Source organism: Sorex fumeus, unplaced genomic scaffold (genome assembly GCF_029834395.1).
Source record: "Sorex fumeus unplaced genomic scaffold, SorFum_2.1 ptg000005l, whole genome shotgun sequence".
NCBI classification, from domain to species: Eukaryota; Metazoa; Chordata; class Mammalia; order Eulipotyphla; family Soricidae; genus Sorex; species Sorex fumeus.
The window spans coordinates 13,140-30,358 of record NW_026606062.1 but is presented as its reverse complement, the minus strand read 5'-3'; the positions used below and the strand labels follow the sequence as shown (position 1 = coordinate 30,358).

General features: G+C 48.2%; 1 protein-coding gene across 1 annotated transcript; it reads right to left on the bottom strand.

Annotated features, from left to right (window-relative positions):
* Positions 1–727: 727 nt before the first annotated feature.
* On the bottom strand, positions 728–15,643 carry MRPL44 (mitochondrial ribosomal protein L44). Its single transcript, XM_056121729.1, has 4 exons — positions 15,385–15,643; positions 11,482–11,950; positions 2,919–3,097; positions 728–1,223 (listed from the first exon to the last, which is right to left on the bottom strand). The coding sequence occupies exons 1-4, from the start codon at positions 15,561–15,563 to the stop codon at positions 1,052–1,054; spliced, it is 999 nt and encodes a 332-aa protein (XP_055977704.1). The 5' UTR covers positions 15,564–15,643; the 3' UTR covers positions 728–1,051.
* Positions 15,644–17,219: the final 1,576 nt, after the last annotated feature.

The following is a 17,219-nucleotide window of genomic DNA, read 5'->3' as shown; positions in this document are numbered from 1 at the left end:
CAGGTGTTACAATAAAAGATCTGGAAGGGGCTTGGGCGCACTGACTATGATCATATGATACCACACTGACAAACCGGTACTTCTCCATTTCCATCAACATTATTTTTTTCTTTATTGGGTCACATGCAGCAATGCACAGGGGTTACTCCTGGCTCTGCACTCAGGAATTACTCCTGGAGGTGTTTGGGGGACCACATGGGATGCTGGGAATCAAACCTGGGTCGGCCGCATGCAAGGCAAACGCCCTACCTGCTGTACTGTTGCTCCAGCCCCGTTCCCATCAACATTTTAAGTTGTTTTCTATTTCCAAGTTTTTCCTTAAAAGACATGCCTTTTCTGCAATTTATCTGCAGAAGCTGAATAGCCATGAAATACACAGAATTTTAAACCGAAATCTGAAGATTGATGCAAGTGCCTGGATAGTTGTTAGAGTCTGCACTTTACATTTCTAAAGGGTTCCAAAGCACAATGTTACTTTTTTTTTTTTTGCTTTTTGGGTCACACCCGGCGATGCTCAGGGGCTACTCCTGGCTCATGCACTCAGGAATTACTTCTGGCAGTGCTCAGGGGACCATATGGGATGCTGGGAATTGAACCTGTGTTGGCCATTTTGGCTGCGTGCAAGGCAAACGCCTACCCGCTGTGCTATCGCTCCAGCCCCCACAATGTCTTAACTAAAATTCTATTAGAGAAAGGAAGTTCACTCCTGCTGTATCAAATCAACTACAATGTGCTCTTTCGAGAAAGAAACTTTTTTTTAATTGGTATGATAGCCAAACCCAAATACATATATTTAAATTAAGCCTCCAAGCCAGGAGGGGCGAACGCATACCTATCTGTGGAAATTAGATGCAACAGTAAAATCAAGAACTTTGGGGGAAATTCCTTAGAAAAATGACAAAAGTAAGAAAGAGTCAGAAGAAACCCCGACGGCCCCATGAACGCGTTCATTTTTGCAGGAGCCCGCTCGGACGAACGGGGGCAGGCCAGGCTGAGGGCGTTGGCCCGGCGGCTTTGCACTCCTGTTTCAGGTGGCCGCATCCCGGGCTGGCTAGTTGGCCGCGATGGTCTTTTCTGCTGGGAGCTTCTCTTTGGGCCTGGAATAGTCCCACGGCCGCCGGTTCTCAGTAAAGCCATAGAGTTTCCGCAGGGCCACGCGGGCCGCCTCCTCTTCAGCCACCAGCACTGTCTCTCCAGGACCTTCTGCGATCAGCTGCTTGTCGCTGGAAAGGAAACCAAGAGCGCCTGAAACTCCACGAGGCACCGCACACCCGCCCTCCTCTCGGGCAGGATCCACAGGAAGGAACTGAACTGCTTTGGATGCGGCCTCCGGATCCCAACGTATTTGGAGGTCTGGCCAAACACATTTCTCTAAGCCCTTGGACGAAGAAGCATTCGCATTTCCAAAGGAACAAGCAGTCTACTAGAAGTTAACGCTTCTCAGGTCAAAACCGCAAGGCAAGACAGGTCTAAATACATAAATACATGCTGTGAGAGAACTGGAAGAATGTATTGAATCTTGTCATAAATACCTAAACTATTCTTTTTCCTTCATTTTGAAGCTTAACTTGAAAAAAGTAGTAACCTTGAGGAAAATGCTCTCTAGGCCTTTCGGGTCTATCATATAAACTTTGATTCATTTTTTAAATGTCACTGGCTTTTGGGCCACACCTAGCATTGCTCAGGGATCTCTCCCCAGGGCACCATATACAATACTGAGGAAGTGGTACATAATCATGGCATAATATATATATATATATATATATATATATATACACACACACACACATATATATATAAACACACATACACATAGATATGTGTATTTTATATATATATACACATATATATACATATATACACACACACACACATATACATACAGCGTATTCGATATGCCAAAAAACAGTAGCAAGCCTCACAATGGACACATTACTGGTGCCCCCTCGAGCAAATCAATGAACAATGGGAGGACAGTGCTACAGTGCAGTACTACATACATATAGATATGTGTGTATATATATATTTGTGTGTGTGTGTATATATGTATCTGTATGTGTGTGGTCGTGGCCACGCAACCTCTCATTCTCTAGTTCTTGCTCTCAGAGAACCCGGCAGGCTACTGAGAGTATCCTGCCCGCATATATGCCTGACTGGGAACACCTTTAAAGGTGATTAGAGGCCACCCCAAAAGCCTCCATCCCTCTCAGAGAGCCTGACAAGCTACCTAGAGTATCCCACCCGCATGGCAGAACCTGGCAAGCTACCCGTGGTGTACTCGATATACCAAAAACAGTAACAATGATGGTCCTCATTCCCCTGACCCTGAAAAAGCCCCCAATGTGTCATCAGGCTACATTAGCACGTGACAGGGATGAATGGAGACGTTACTGGAGCCCGCTTGAGCAAACTGATGAACAACGGGGTGAGATATATATATATATATACATAGGCTTTTGGGGTCACACCTGGTGATGCTCAGGGGTTACTCCTGGCTCTGCACTCAGGAATTACTCCTGGTGGTGCTCGGGGATGATATGGGATGCCAGGGATTGAACCTGGGTTGGCTGCATGCAAGGCAAATGCCCTACCCACTGTACTATTGCTCCAGCCCCGGCATGAGATATTTTTTTAAAAAATTTGTTGTCGTTTTGGATCACACCTCATGGTGCTCAGGGCTTACTGCTGGCTCTAGTGATTTCTACTCAGGAATCACTCCTGGAGGTGCTCGAGGGTCCATATGAGAACCCGGGAATTGAACCCACCTGCAAGGCCGCATGCCAGGCCAGAGCCTCACCCTCTGTACTATCACTCTGGCCCTTTAAACAATATTTTCGTGTCCTTAGAGGCCACATTAAGGGAGTGTGAAAGCCAGTCTGTAATCACTGGCTTGAAAGAAAGAGGAGAGTTGTACTAACCAGTAGAGCCCGACGAAATAGAGCGGCAGAGCTGTGGTGCCCCCTGACTGCCTGGTGAGGCGGGACTCGGGCGCCGGAAGCTTCCTGCGTGTCAGCTCCTCCCCCAGCAGGCCCATGGGGTTCGTCACCTTCCAGACCTCAAAGAGCTCCTTCCCGGTCAGCTGGGTGATCAAGAAATCCTGCAGACGAAAAAAAACGGATGAGACGTGTAACTTAGTCTAAGGGAAGGCAAAGATCACAATTCAAAGTCCACTTTCAAATTTAAAACTTAATAGGAAATTGGGGCTGGAGCGATAGCACAGCGGGTAGGGCATCTGCTTTGCCTGCGGTCAACCCGGGTTCGATTCCCAGCATCCCATATGGTCCCAGGAGCACCGCCAGGAGTAATTCCTGACTGCAGAACCAGGAGTAACCCCTGTGCATTGCTGGGTGTGACCCAAAAAGCAAAACAAAACAAAACAAAAAACAATAGGAAATTAAAAACAAAATATTATTCTCTCATTCCCAGTTTTTTCATATGTTTTTCATTGGCGGGGGAAGGGCGTTGAGGTCAAACCTGGCAGTGCCCAGAGCTCACTTCTCTGCTCAAGGATTATCCCTGGTGGGGTTCGGGAGGGGCTTATATGGTGCTGGGAATTCAGCCGGGGTCGGCTGCGTGTAAGGCAAATGTCCTGCCCACAATACTACCTGGCCCTTCACGTGAATGTTCTTACAAAAATCATAACTGACTGAAATTCTGCCTCCTGATTTAGAACTATGTTATCACTAAGATAAGCCTTTTTTTTTTTTTCCTAAACAAAATTTCAGGGGAGAGAGAGTATACCCAACAAGCGAGCCCGTGATTTGCAGGCTGGAGGCTAGTTCACCCCCACCAAGCACCAAAGTACTCCAACGCACAGATGGGTGCAGCTTCAGAGCACCACTGGGTGTAATCCAACAAAGGCAAAGATAAACAGAAAAAAAAAAAAAAGCACTCAGGGTTCCCGGATAACAACTTCATTGTCTAGTTTGGCATTTCTCAACCACAGGAGCTAAACAGACATTTGGCTGCCAGAATTTTCAAAGGGGACCACAGGTGGAAATGTCATAAATTGAGGCATACGGCATGGGACTAGGGGGTCAACCGGAAGGTGGAGGGGAGGGGGTCAGTACAGAGAGGAAAGGAGGTGAGAAGGGGCCAAGGTAGGGAAAGGGTTTAGAAATGCTGGTCGAGCTAAGGGTTAGGTTTTGGTTTTTGGCTTTGGAGCGGTAACACTCTGGGTGCTCAGAGACTACTCCTGGCTCTGTGCTCAGTCAAGACCCCTGGCAGGATGCTTGCAGGGGATATGCAGCATTGGGGATTAAACTGGTGCCAGATTCGAGCAATCCAAGTACCTCATCGCCTTTACTCTTTCTCTCTGGTCTCTAGTTCTCTATTTTCAAAAACCATTTAATAGCATGGGTTGGAGCGATAGCACAGCGGGTAAGGCGTTTGCCTTGCACATGGCCGACCCAGTCGGCCCAGGTTCGATTCCTCCGCCCCTCTCAGAGAGCCCAGCAAGCTACTGAGAGTATCTCGCCCGCAAGGCAAAGCCTGGCAAGCTACCCGTGACGTATTCCATATGCCAAACACAGTAACAAGAAGCCTCACAACGAAGAAGTTACTGGGCCTGCTTGAGCAAATTGATGAACAACGGGAGGACAGTGACAGTGCTAATAATGTCATATTAACTGTCCTTTAAAACTACTTATGATTGTGGAGTTCATGCCCAATTCAATCAGCTAATCAGTGGCTGAATAAATAGCAGTACTCCTACATTTGGAAAAAAAAACTACTTATGACTTTGGGGGGTCAGAGCAATAGTTCAGCAGAAAGAGTACTACTACCTTGCAAGCAGCCAACCAAGTTTGACCCCGTCATCCCACATGCTCCCCTGGGCTGCCAATAAGTAATCTCTGAGTGCAGAGTCAGGAGTCAGCCTTGAGTATTTCCAAGTGTGGCCCCTAATCGAAAAATAAAGTAAATGACTCATGACTTGATATCACTTTAATTTCTTAAGACCAAGAAAATTAACACAAATTATAAACATTCAAAGCAGAAAAGAAGGGGCTGGAGCGATAGCACAGCGGGTAGGGCATTTGCCTTGCATGCGGCTGACCCGAGTTCGATTCCCAGCATCCCATATGGTCCCCTGAGCACCGCCAGGAGTAATTCTTGAGTGCAGAGCCAGGAGTAACTCCTGTGCATCGCCGGGTGTGACCCAAAAAGTTTAAAAAAAAATATTTAAAAAAAAATTTTAAAAAATAAGCAGAAAAGAATTCTCCAAATAAAAAAAATTCTTTGAAAAACAAATTCTGTGTTGTGTGGGACACACAGGAATATGAATTTTCAAAACAATATACTGCTACTGACTCAATTTAACAAACACATGTAGAATCAGCTAACAGGATGGGGAAACGGAACCTAAGAGGTTTTTTTTTTTTTAAATCACTGTATCACTGTCACACTGTCATCCTATTGTTCATCGATTTCCTCAAGCAGGCACCAGTCGCGTCTCCTTCATCCTAGCCTTGTGATTTTAGAAAGTGCCACATTCGAGGCTCTTTCAGGGTCAGGAGAATGAGACCCATCATTGTTACTGGGTTTTGGCATATTGAACACGCCACAGGGAGTTTATCCGACTCTGCTGTGCAGGCAAGACACTTTTGGTAGCCTGCCAGGTTCTCCAGAGTAAGAATTAGATAATAAGATGTTGCGCGGCCGCAAATGCAGCCGCGCTTCCAGGAACTGGGTTTTATAGTCTCTGGGTCTTGGCCGGTTGATGGGATTACACAGTGCCGGGGGCAGTTGGTGTGTGTAATGCCTATTATATTATTTTTTAAAGAATTAATTTAAAAAACCAAAACCAGATAAAAATTCCTTAGCTTATGTAATATAGTCAAATTTCATTACACTTCCCCAAGCGCCAGAACTCTATTTCAGTTTTGTTTATAAAAAAAAGTAAGTCCGTTCTCAACAGGGAGTTTGAGTCTTTCAATAGCCAGAAACAGAATGTATTATGAGACAGATACTAAGCCATGCAGAAAACCAACTGAAGAGTAAAGCAACAGCCATTCTAATGCCTAAGGAATTAATAGGATACATATAGAACAAAATCTCAGTTACGCTAGGTAATTACCTCTGCCTCTGCAAAACCATTTCCTATGGGTTCCTGTCTCTCTACTTTACTACTAGAACTTTCTATAAGGTGTGGGTTGAATATTCCAATTTCATCTCCCTAGAACATGGAGGCTCTTTAAAGAAATATCTCTAAAATGCGTATTTGATTACAGAGATCGTTTTAAACTGCATCAGCTGGGGCCAGGAATACAGCTCAAAGGGCTGGAGCACAAGCTTTATGTGCAGAAAACCTGGGCTTAAGGGATCACAGAGATGGTACAGCAGGTAGGGCATTTGCCTTGCACGTGGTCGACCTGGGTTTGGTCCCCGGCGCCCCATATGGTCTGCAGAGCATCCCCAGGAGTGATCCCTGAGTGCAGAGTCAGGAACCTGGGCTCCATCCCTAGGAACACACAGTCTCGAGAGTATCACTAATGAGTGATGCCCATTAAGTGTGGGCCCCCAAAAAACCCAAACTCCTGCAGCTGTCTCCACATGAGGCTGTAGAACCTCAAAAGTATAGACTCCCTAACAGTACAAACAGGCCTGCTCATATTTTAGATGCAGATTCCTAGGAACGTCTCCCAGGTATCCTGGTTCAGTAGCCTGAAGAGATGCTAACGTTGACAGCAATCAGGTTCTGAGGAGCACGGGCTTAGAGAGCATCCTTGGGCCCGGCTGGTGCGGCGGGGACTGTGATCGCCTTAGAGGCAGGTGACCCAAGTGTGATTCCTGTTGCTCTGTATGATCCCCTGAGCACCACCAGGTATGATCCCTGAGTGCAGAACTAGGAGTAATACCTGAGCACCAGCAAAATGTCTGGCCCAAAAGTCAAACAAAGAAATAATCGTCTCTGAGCTGAAAGTAGACTACAGACCAAACATGATTGCCACCCATTGCCTCTTTTGCAAACCACGACACCCAATAGGAGAGAGAGAACAAAAGGGAATGCCCTGTCACAGAGGCAGGGTGAGTTGGGGGGACGGGGGGTGGGAGGGATACTGGGACCCGTGGTGGTGGGAAATGGGCACTGGTGGAGGGATGGGTACTTGATTATTGTATAATTGAAACCCAAGCACAAAAATGTGTAAGTCTACAACTGTACCTCATGGTGTCTCACTAATAACAACAACAAACTGCCCTCCCGTTGTTCATCGATTTGCTCGAGCGGGCCCAGTAACGTCTCCATTGTGAGACTTCTTGTTACTGTGTTTGGCATATTGAATACTCTTGGTAGCTTGCCAGGCTCTCCAAGAGGGGCGGAGGAATCGAACCCGGCTCGGCCTGGAGCAATAGCACAGTGGTAGGGTGTCTGCCTTACACGCAGCCAACCTGGTTGAGTCAGGTTCGATTCCTCCGCCCCTCTTAGAGAGCCTGGCAAGCTACTGAGAGTATTCAATATGCCAAACACAGTAACAAGAAATCTCACAATGGAGACGTTACTGGGCCCGCTCGAGCAAATAGATGAACAACGGGAGGACAGCTCTGTCCCTGTTTATAGTTGTCACAAACTAATAAAAATTTAAAAAATAAATAAAATGAAATAAAATTTATGTCCACACCAAAAAAAAAAATTAAAAAAATAATCGTCTCTTATACAGTCTTAAAGGTCCAGACTCACCCACCGTGACTCCCCTAAAGACAACAGAAACTGGGTCGCCAGTCACAAACCCATCCCCGAGGCTCCTTCCTGGAACGCATCTGGAAAACCTCTCTTCTGTAAAATCTCCCCAGCCCTCCTAGAGCGGATGGCTGCCCCCGCGGACTCCCACCGTCCCTTCAACCTCCCGTGGGAGCACCCCGCCACGTTCCACTCTGTCTGCCTCATGCGCTGCAACCAAACACTGTTTCTAGACACTTGGAGACTCCAGTCTGGGGGAAACGAAGGCGACAGGCAGGCAAAGACAGAACTGACTGAGAGGCAAGAGGATTGCAAAAGCAGCTCGCGGGCTGACCTCTGTCTAACGCCAGGCACAAAAGTCAGATCAAAGTGGAGGAAAGACCTCGATATCAGACCTGAAGCCATAAGGTACATGGAGGGAAATGTAGGCAGAACCCTCTGTGATATTGAAGCTAAAGGAATCTTCAAGGATGAAACACCACTGACCAAGCAAGTGGAGACAAACATAAACAAATGGGACTACATTAAACTAAGAAGCTTCTGCACCTCAAAAGAAACAGTGAGGTGCAGAATTGACTTAGTGATCAACTCTAAGAGAAATTCAGAGAGAGCCCACAGAATGGGAAAGAGTATTTACCCAATAACCACCTGGTAAGGGTTTAATATCCAGGATATACAAGACACTAGTAGAATTGTACAAGAAAAAGCCTACACCCTCATCCAAAAAATGGGGAGAAGAAATGAACAGAAGCTTCCTCAAAAAAGGCTAAAAGGCACATGAAAAATTCTCTATATCACTTATCATCAGGGAGATGTAAATCAAAACAACAATGAGATATTGAGATATCATCTCACACCACAGACTGGCCCACATCAAAAAGAATAAGAATAACCAGTGCTGGGGTGGATTAATTGTTGGGTGGAGAAATTGTTGGTGGGAATGCCGACTGGTCCAGCCTTTTTTGGGAAACAATATGGGCATTCCTTCAAAAACCAGACATTGAAGGACTGGAGCACAGCGGGTAGGGCGTTTGCCTTGCACACAGCAGAACTGGGTTCGATCCCCGGCATCCCATATGGTCCCCTGAGCACCGCCAGGGGTAATTCCGGAGTGCATTAGCCAGGAGTGACCCCTCTGCACTGCTGGGTGTGACACAAAAAGGAAAAAAAAAAAACTAGGGCTGGAGCAATAGTACAGCGGGTAGGGCATTTGCCTTGCACGCAGCTGACCCAGGTTCAATTCCCAGCATCCCATATGGTCCCCTGAGTACCGCCAGGGGTGATCCCTGAGTGCAGAGCCAGCAGTAACCCCTGGGCATCGCCAGGTGTGACCCAAAAAACAAAACAAACAAACAAACAAAAAAACTAGAAATTGAGTTTCCATATGACCCCGCAATACCACTTTTGGGAATATATCCCGAAGGTACAAAAAACCACAGCAGAAATGACATCTGCTCCTGTATGTTCATTGCACCACTGCTCACAACAGCCAGAATCTGGAAACAACCCGAGTGCCCGAGAATAGATAACTGGTTAAAGAAACTTTGGTACATCTGCACAATGGAATACTATGCAGCTGTTAGGAGAGATGAAGTCATGAAATTTGCTTACAAGTGGATGGCCATGGAGAGTATCATGCTAAGTGAAATGAGTCAGAAAGAGAGGGACAGACATGGGACGAATGCACTCATTTGTGGAATATAAAACAACATGAGACTGACACCCAAGGACAGTAGAGAGAAGGGCCAGGCAGATTGCCTGGTTGGAAGCCTGCCTCATGAGCTGGGGGGAGAAGGCAGCTGGAATAGAGAAGGGATCACTAAGTCAATGATGGTTGAAGGGCTAGTTCGGGATGAGAGATGCATGCTGAAAGCAGATAAAGGACCAAACGTGATAGCCTCTCAGTATCTATACTGCAAACCATAATAATGCCCGAAAGTGGAGAGAGAGGAAACTGCCATAGAGGTGGGGGTTGGGGGCTGAATACTGGGGACATTGGTGGTAGAAAATGTGCATTGGTGGAGGGACACGTGTTCGTCATTATATGGCTGAAATTCAAACATGAAAGCTTTGTAACTGTATCTCACAGTGATTCAATAGAACAAAATCACGACGAATCACGACCATCTTGTTATTCGTCGATTGCCTCGAGCAGGCCCCAGTAACGTCTCTTTCATCCTAGCCCTGAGATTATATTCAAGGCTCTTTAGGAGAATGAGACCCATCATTGTTACTGGTGTTTGGCATATTGGGTATGCCACGGGGATAAATTAAATAATTAAAAAAAAAAAAAGAGCAGCCTGCAGGAGTGGGCTGGCACATCCCAGATGTAGCAATCCTTGACACCCACAGTGGAATTCACAGGATGTGAATGCCACTGTTTGTCCTTCTGGGTTTGGGGCCACACCTGGTGGTGTGCTCAGGGCTTACTCCTGATTCTGTTCTCAGATTTCACATCTGGTGGCCAAAGGAGGTTTGATCCATATGCGGTGCTGGGGATCAAACCTGGGTCTGCCACATGTAAGGCAAACGTTTTACCCCTATACTATCTCGCTGGCCCCTAGGAATGCCATTCTTAAAGAACTCCTATCTAGAAAACCAGAACTTGAAAAAGGGAAGAAGCAGCCAACACCCAGGACAAAGGTCTAGATCAAGACTGTTTTCCATCTTAAACTGACAAGTGAACTTTCCATTAACGTGGCCGTGACCAAAAACCTCATCTCTTTATCCAATAGCAGAGAATAAAAATTCAAATGAAAAACTCAAAGCCCAGTGGGAGGAATTCCACTGAATACTTAAGCATTTTCACGATTTTTGTTGTTGTTGTTGTTGTTTCTTCACACCTGGCTGTGCTCAGGAGACCATCTGCAGTTCCAGGTACCGAACCCAGGTTGGCTGTGAGCAAGGCAAACGCCTTACCTGCTACCTCTCTCTCTGACCCTTAAATATTTTAATTGGCTAAGCTACTGGCTAACGAAGAGTTACACCGGGACTGAAATCCAAAATTTCCTCACTTGGGAGACCACAGGGGTCACCAGTCCTTGGTCACAAATTCCCTTAAGCTCCCACAAACAGTCCTCAAATAGCCCTTTGCCCTCACTCATTCACTGCACCTGACAGAGGGCCTGCCCTGCAGGTACAATCAGAGGAGTTCAGGTGTCAAGATAAAAAACACAACTCCTGGGCTGAAGCGAAAGAACAGTGGGTAGGGCGTTTGCCTTGCACGCGGCCGACCTGGGTTCAATTCCCAGCATCCCAGATGGTCCCCTGAGCACCGCGAGGAGTAATTCCTGAGTGCAGAGCCAGGAGTAACCCCTGGCAGGTATGACCCAAAAAGAAAAAAAAAAAAAGAGATATGACTCCCCAGTGCTCTGCACTCAGCACCCAGAATTGAACCTTCACCCCTGACAACGGCCTCAAGGACAAAAGACAACCAGGAGAACTAAGCCACTATCACCAAAGAGCATCTGGTAGGGCCCAGTTTGGGAGGAAAAAAGTCACACGTAATGGGGCCGGAGCGATAGTACAGCGGGTAGGTTGTTTGCCTTGCATGCCGCTTACCCAGGTTCGATCCCCGGCATCCCATATGGTCCCCCGAGCACCGCCCGGAGTAATTCCTGAGCGCAGAGCCAGTAGTATCCCCTGTGCATTGCTGGGTGTGACCCAAAAAGAAAAAAAAAAAAAGCCACACGTCGGCCTTGCAGGGTGGTACTGGAAGAAATGCTCTCCAAGGGTTTCCTGCCAGCCACCTCGTACAGCGGCCAGCCAGGAAGGTGCAGTCGGTGATCTCTGCTATGACTTACCCGGATGAAAAGCGTGGCCCGCTCAGGCCCACTGCTCTGCAACAGTGCGCCAATGACGGCAAAGAAGGTCCTCTGCAACACGACCGGGGGTACGGGGAACTCGGCGCTTAGCGTGAGCTGCTCCACGGCCAAGTTCCTGGCCACGTGACACACCACCTCCTCTCCCGTGAGGAAGGCCACCAGGCTCTGGACACCTTCCGGGGGCAAGGACGGGTAGGCATCCCCCAGCATCTGGGAGAGGCAAGTCTGCGAGAAGGCGGCGCCCTGCTCGGCCAGCTCCCGGTTGTCCTGGAGATTCAGGGCGGCCGCGGCCTTGTCCACGCCCAGCTCCTGGCGCCGGGCTTCCTCGCTTTGAATGTAGCAGCTGTTCACAAAGGCCGTTTTGAGGAGCTCCAAGGAAAAGGTTTCCTGCAGCCGAGGTCCGAAGGCCTGGATCTCGGCGTGGTAATCCCAGTTGGGCTTCTCGGAACTGAAACCAGGAACCCAGAGACGGGAGGTGAAGTTAGAGAAGAAACCAGGTGTTATCATCACTGAAAATGTTCTCCATGTGGGGCTGGAGCGATAGCACAGCGGGTAGGCGTTTGCCTTGCACGCAGCCAACATGGGCAACCCAGGTTCGATTCCCAGCATCCCATATGGTCCCCCGAGCACCGCCAGGAGTAATTCCTGAGTGCATGAGCCAGGAGTAACCCCTGAGCATCGCCGGGTGTGACCCCCCCCCAAAAAAAAAAGCAAAAAGAAAATGTTCTCCATGTAAGGCAGTTTTATTCGTTTATTTAATGCATCACTGTCACTGTCCTCCCGTTGTTCCTCGATTTGCTCCAGCGGGCACCAGCAACATCTCCATTGTGACACTTGTTGTTACTGGGTTTTGCATATCGAATACCTCACGGGGAGCTTGCCAGGCTTTGCACTGTGGGTGGGATACTCTCGGCAGCTTGCCGGGCTCTCCGAGAGGGGCGGAGGAATCAAACTCCGGTTGACCTAGTCGGCCGCGTGCAAGGCAAACGCCCTACACACTGCGCTATCGCTCCTGCCCATTTAATGCATAGAACAAGAGTTAATTAGTTTATTTAATGCATAAACAAGATTGAGTTTTATGTTATTTGGGGGTTTTGTGGGGTTTTTTTTTGGGGGGGGGCCTGCATCCCCAGCTGTGCTCAGGACTTACTCCTGGCACCACTCCTGGCAGGCTTGGGAACCATAAAGGTGCTGGGGATCAAACATGGGTCAGGCACATGCAAGGCAAGCACCCAATCTGCTGTACTATCTCTCTGGTCCCTGCTATTTTATTATTATTATTATTATTATTTTAGATTTTTGGGTCACACCTGGCATTGCTCAGGGGTTACTCCTGGCTCTGCAATCAGGATTTACTCCTGGCGGTACTCAGGGGACCATATGGGATGCTGGGGATTGAACCCGGGTCAGCTGTGTTTAAGGTGAACGCCCTACCGGCTGTACTAACTCTCCAGCCCCCACTATTTTATTTTAATACCAGAATCTGATCTTCAAGATGTAAAAACTGAGGTCATGTGACTCTGTGCTTCTTCACTATAAACAGCGAATTCGTTTTCCTGTTGAGCCCAACGGCCTCCATAAGAGTAGTTCTGCTTGAAAAGATTAAACCACTGTCCTAATGTTTAGATTCCTTATTTCTCTCTCTAGAAACTATTCTACCCAAGCATGAAAAAGCAAAGTTTCACAGATTCTGCACAGAAACAACACTCTATTTCTTTCGTGGGTTTGTTTGCAAAGCATCCAGTTAAATATCAAACAACCTCCCATCAATATAATGGGTTAAAATAATCATCCCCAAGAATAGACTAAAAGATCTCATGACCACGATTATTACTATTGCTGCTGCTGCTGCTAGTGTTCCTTTGGCCACACCCCAGCTAGGTGCCCAGATGTCACTTCTGATGGTACTTTGGGGACTAGACAATGCTCAGAGTCCAACATACAAGGCAAGTGTTCCACCACTGAGCCAGGTCTTTGGGGGCAGGGCGCGGTGGTAGCTAAAAAGACAATTCAAAATAAAACTTCTAGAGGTCAGCATAAGTCAGAGAGAGTATACAAGTAAGTCACTTGCCTTGCCTGAAGTCAATGCAACAGTGATCCCTGGCACCCCAGGTGTACCCAGCACCTCAGGAGAGACCCCCGAGCACGATATCGGAGCCAAAGACCTTAGCACCCTAGGATATGCCCACCCAACCCCAAATCCAAAATAAAAGGGGCAACAAAGAAAGTATAAAGATCTGGGTTTAAATGCACATGCCAAGGGCCCAAGCACTTGCCTTGCACACACCTGACCCGGTTAGATGGCCAGCACCCCCCAACGGTCCCCAGGGCCCTGGAGACTGAGCACAGAGCCCAGAGTAAGTCCTGAACACTGCCGGGCATGGTAAAAAGCAAATCCCTTTTATCCGCATGCAATAAACCACAAAGTTCTTAGACCTAAAATTACAAACCACGAAAGCCTCAGAGGACTGAGTTCGCAAGCATCAAAGAAAGATTGCAGCTGCTATTTTTGCTTATTAGAGAAAAACATAAAGTTCTGTATGGAAAGCATTATAAATTTCTATTCCTACAGGCACGTATGAAACCATCTTTTTTCTTTTCTTTTGTGGGGAGGGAGGGGATAATATTGAAGTAGCCATCAAAATCTATTACTCAATTTTCCCAAAGGATTGATGACTGCGGGGGTCCCATTCCCCGTTATATGGAGTTGTCACAGCAATAATACTGGTATGCAAACCAAATAATACTGGCATGCAATAAAATTGCCATGCAAACCAAATAATACTGTCATGCAATTATACTGCCATGCAAACCAAGTAATGCTGTCATGCAGTAATACTGCCATGCAAACCAAGTAATGCTGGCATGCAGTAATACTGCCATGCAAACCAAGTAATGCTGGCATGCAATAATACTGCCCTGCAAACCAAGTAATGCTGTCATGCAGTAATACTGCCATGCAAACCAAGTAATGCTGGCATGCAATAATACTGCCATACAAACCAAGTAATGCTGGTATGCAATAATAAGGTAAAGGCCCTCCCGTTGATCGTCGATTTGCTCGAGCGGGCCCAGTAACGTCTCCATTGGAGACTTTGTTGTTACTGTGTCTGGCATATCGAATACTCTCGGTAGCTTGCCGGGCTCTCCGAGAGGGGCGGAGGACTCGAACTCGGGTTTGCCATGTTGGCCGCTTGTAAGGCGAACGCCCTACCCGCTGTGCTATCGCTCCAGCCCAAGGTAAAGGCCCTCCCGTTGATCGTCGATTTGCTCGAGCGGGCCCAGTAACGTCTCCATTGGAGACTTTGTTGTTACTGTGTCTGGCATATCGAATACTCAATATGCAATAATACTGCCATGCAAATAATACTGGCATGCAATAATACTGCCATGCAAACCAAATAATACAGTCATGCAATTATACTGCCATGCAAACCAAGTAATGCTGGTATGCAATAATACTGCCATGCAAACAAAATAATACTGGCATGCAATAATACTGGCATGCAAACCAAATAATATTGGCATGCAATAATACTGCCATGCAAACCAAATAATACTGGCATGCAAACAATACTGGCATGCAAAACCAAGTAATACTGGCATGCAAACCAAATAATACTGGCATGCAATAATGCTGGCATGCAAACCCCCTAGACCGAGCTGTCAAAGAAACGGGCGCGAATTGCTGTGCACCGCCACGAAGGGTGGGCAGCGGGCACCTCCGGGAAGAAGGAAAGGCGGCCAAGAACGCCTGAGGTGGGCAGCGAGGACGCTGGGAAGCAGCCCCGCTCGGCCCGGCAGCCGGGCTCCCGCCAAGCCCGACCCCGCAGAACGTATCTCTCTCCCCGGGGCTCGGCCGCGGGTCCCGCTCCTTCCTACCGGCGCACGGGCGGCGGCGGGCAGCGCTGCAGGCGCCAGCGCTCCAGCTCCTTCTGGAAGCGGAAGGCGGCGCGGAAGCCCTTCTTCACCCCGCGCACCGGCGGGGACAGCTTGGGGGCCGCGGGGGCCAGCAGGCCGCGAGGCCCCAGCAGCAGCAACCTGGCCAGCCCCGCAGCCATGCCGGCGGAAAGAGCAACGGGCAGCGGAAGGCGCCGGGAAGGACGGGTGTCGCGGCGACACCGCGCCCCCGGAATCCGAGGGCCGGATCGCGCCGAGGCCCCCGGAACTGAGATGGGGGCGTGTCTGGGGCGTTACCAGGGCGTGGCTAAAGGCGAGAATGGGCCCGAAGCATGGCCAAAGCTAGATCAGGGGCGTGGTTAGGGCGGGGCCGGGGTTGGGAGCGTGGCCAACGCTAGATCGGGGGCGGGGGCGAGGCGGGGCCAGGGCTGGGAGCGTAGTAGGAGCTAGCTTGGGGGCGTGGTCAGGGCGGGGCTGAGGCGGGGCCAGAGCACGGTGGGCGCGGAGGCCGCCGCTTGAATTGGTGGTGGGTGGGTCTTGCACACAAGCTAGCATGGCTGAGATTAGTACCAGGAATTTTGCTCCATGAATGGAAGGCCAGCCACAGGCTCTAGGTGAAAAGGAAGCTCAGATAGAGAAGAGAGTACCAAATGAAGGGTGTTGTGAGGGCCCTCCCAGGGTGGGAAAAGCATGCTAAAAGTAGTCTATAGACCAAACATGATTGCCACTCAAAGCCTCTCTTGCAAAACACAGTACCCAAAAGAAGAGAGAGAGAACAAGGGGGAATACCCTGCCACAGAGGCAGGATGGGGGGGTGGGGGGGGATGCTGGGACCCGTGGGGATGGATGACGGGCACTGGTGGAGGGATGGGCACTTGATCATTGTATAACTGAAACCCAAGCACAAAATTTGTAAGCCTATAACTGTACCTCATATTTTTTCACTAATAAAAAAAGAAAAATTAAAAAAATAAAAATTAAAAAAGGTAAAGGTAAAGGTAAAGGCCCTCCCGTTGATCGTCGATTTGCTCGAGCGGGCCCAGTAACGTCTCCATTGGAGACTTTGTTGTTACTGTGTCTGGCATATCGAATACTCTCGGTAGCTTGCCGGGCTCTCCGAGAGGGGCGGAGGAATCGAACTCGGGTCGGCCATGTTGGCCGCTTGTAAGGCGAACGCCCTACCCGCTGTGCTATTAAAAAAATAATAAAAAAAAAAAGAATTAAGCTTTCAACATGCAGCTCGCATCCTGGGCACAGGTGGAGGGATGGGTACTCGATCATTGTATAACTGAAACCCAAGAATAAAAATTTGTAGGTCTACAACTGTACCTCATGGTGTTTCACTAATAAAAATTTTTAAAAAAGAAAAAAGAATTAAGCTTTACAGGCTGGAACTGTAACTAAGTAGTAGTAATCTCTTTTTTTTTTTAATGTAGGAGTACTGCTATTTATTCAGCCATTGATTAAACTGATTGAATTGGACATGAACTCCACTGTATCACTGTATCACTGTCATCCTGTTGGTTATCGATTGCCTCAAGCAGGCCCCAGTAACATCTCCTTCGTCTTAGCCCTGAGATTTTAAAAAGTGCCACATTCGAGGCTCTTTCAGGGTCAGGAGAATGAGACCCATCATTGTTTCTGATTTTGGGCACACTGAATACACCACCCGAGTTCAATTCCTCTGCACCTTTCAGAGAGCCCTGCAAGCTACAGAGAGTATCTCGCCCGCACAGCAGAGCCTGGCAAGCTACCCGTGACGTATTCAATGTGCCAAACACAGTAACAACAAGTCTCATGATGGAGACGTTACTGGG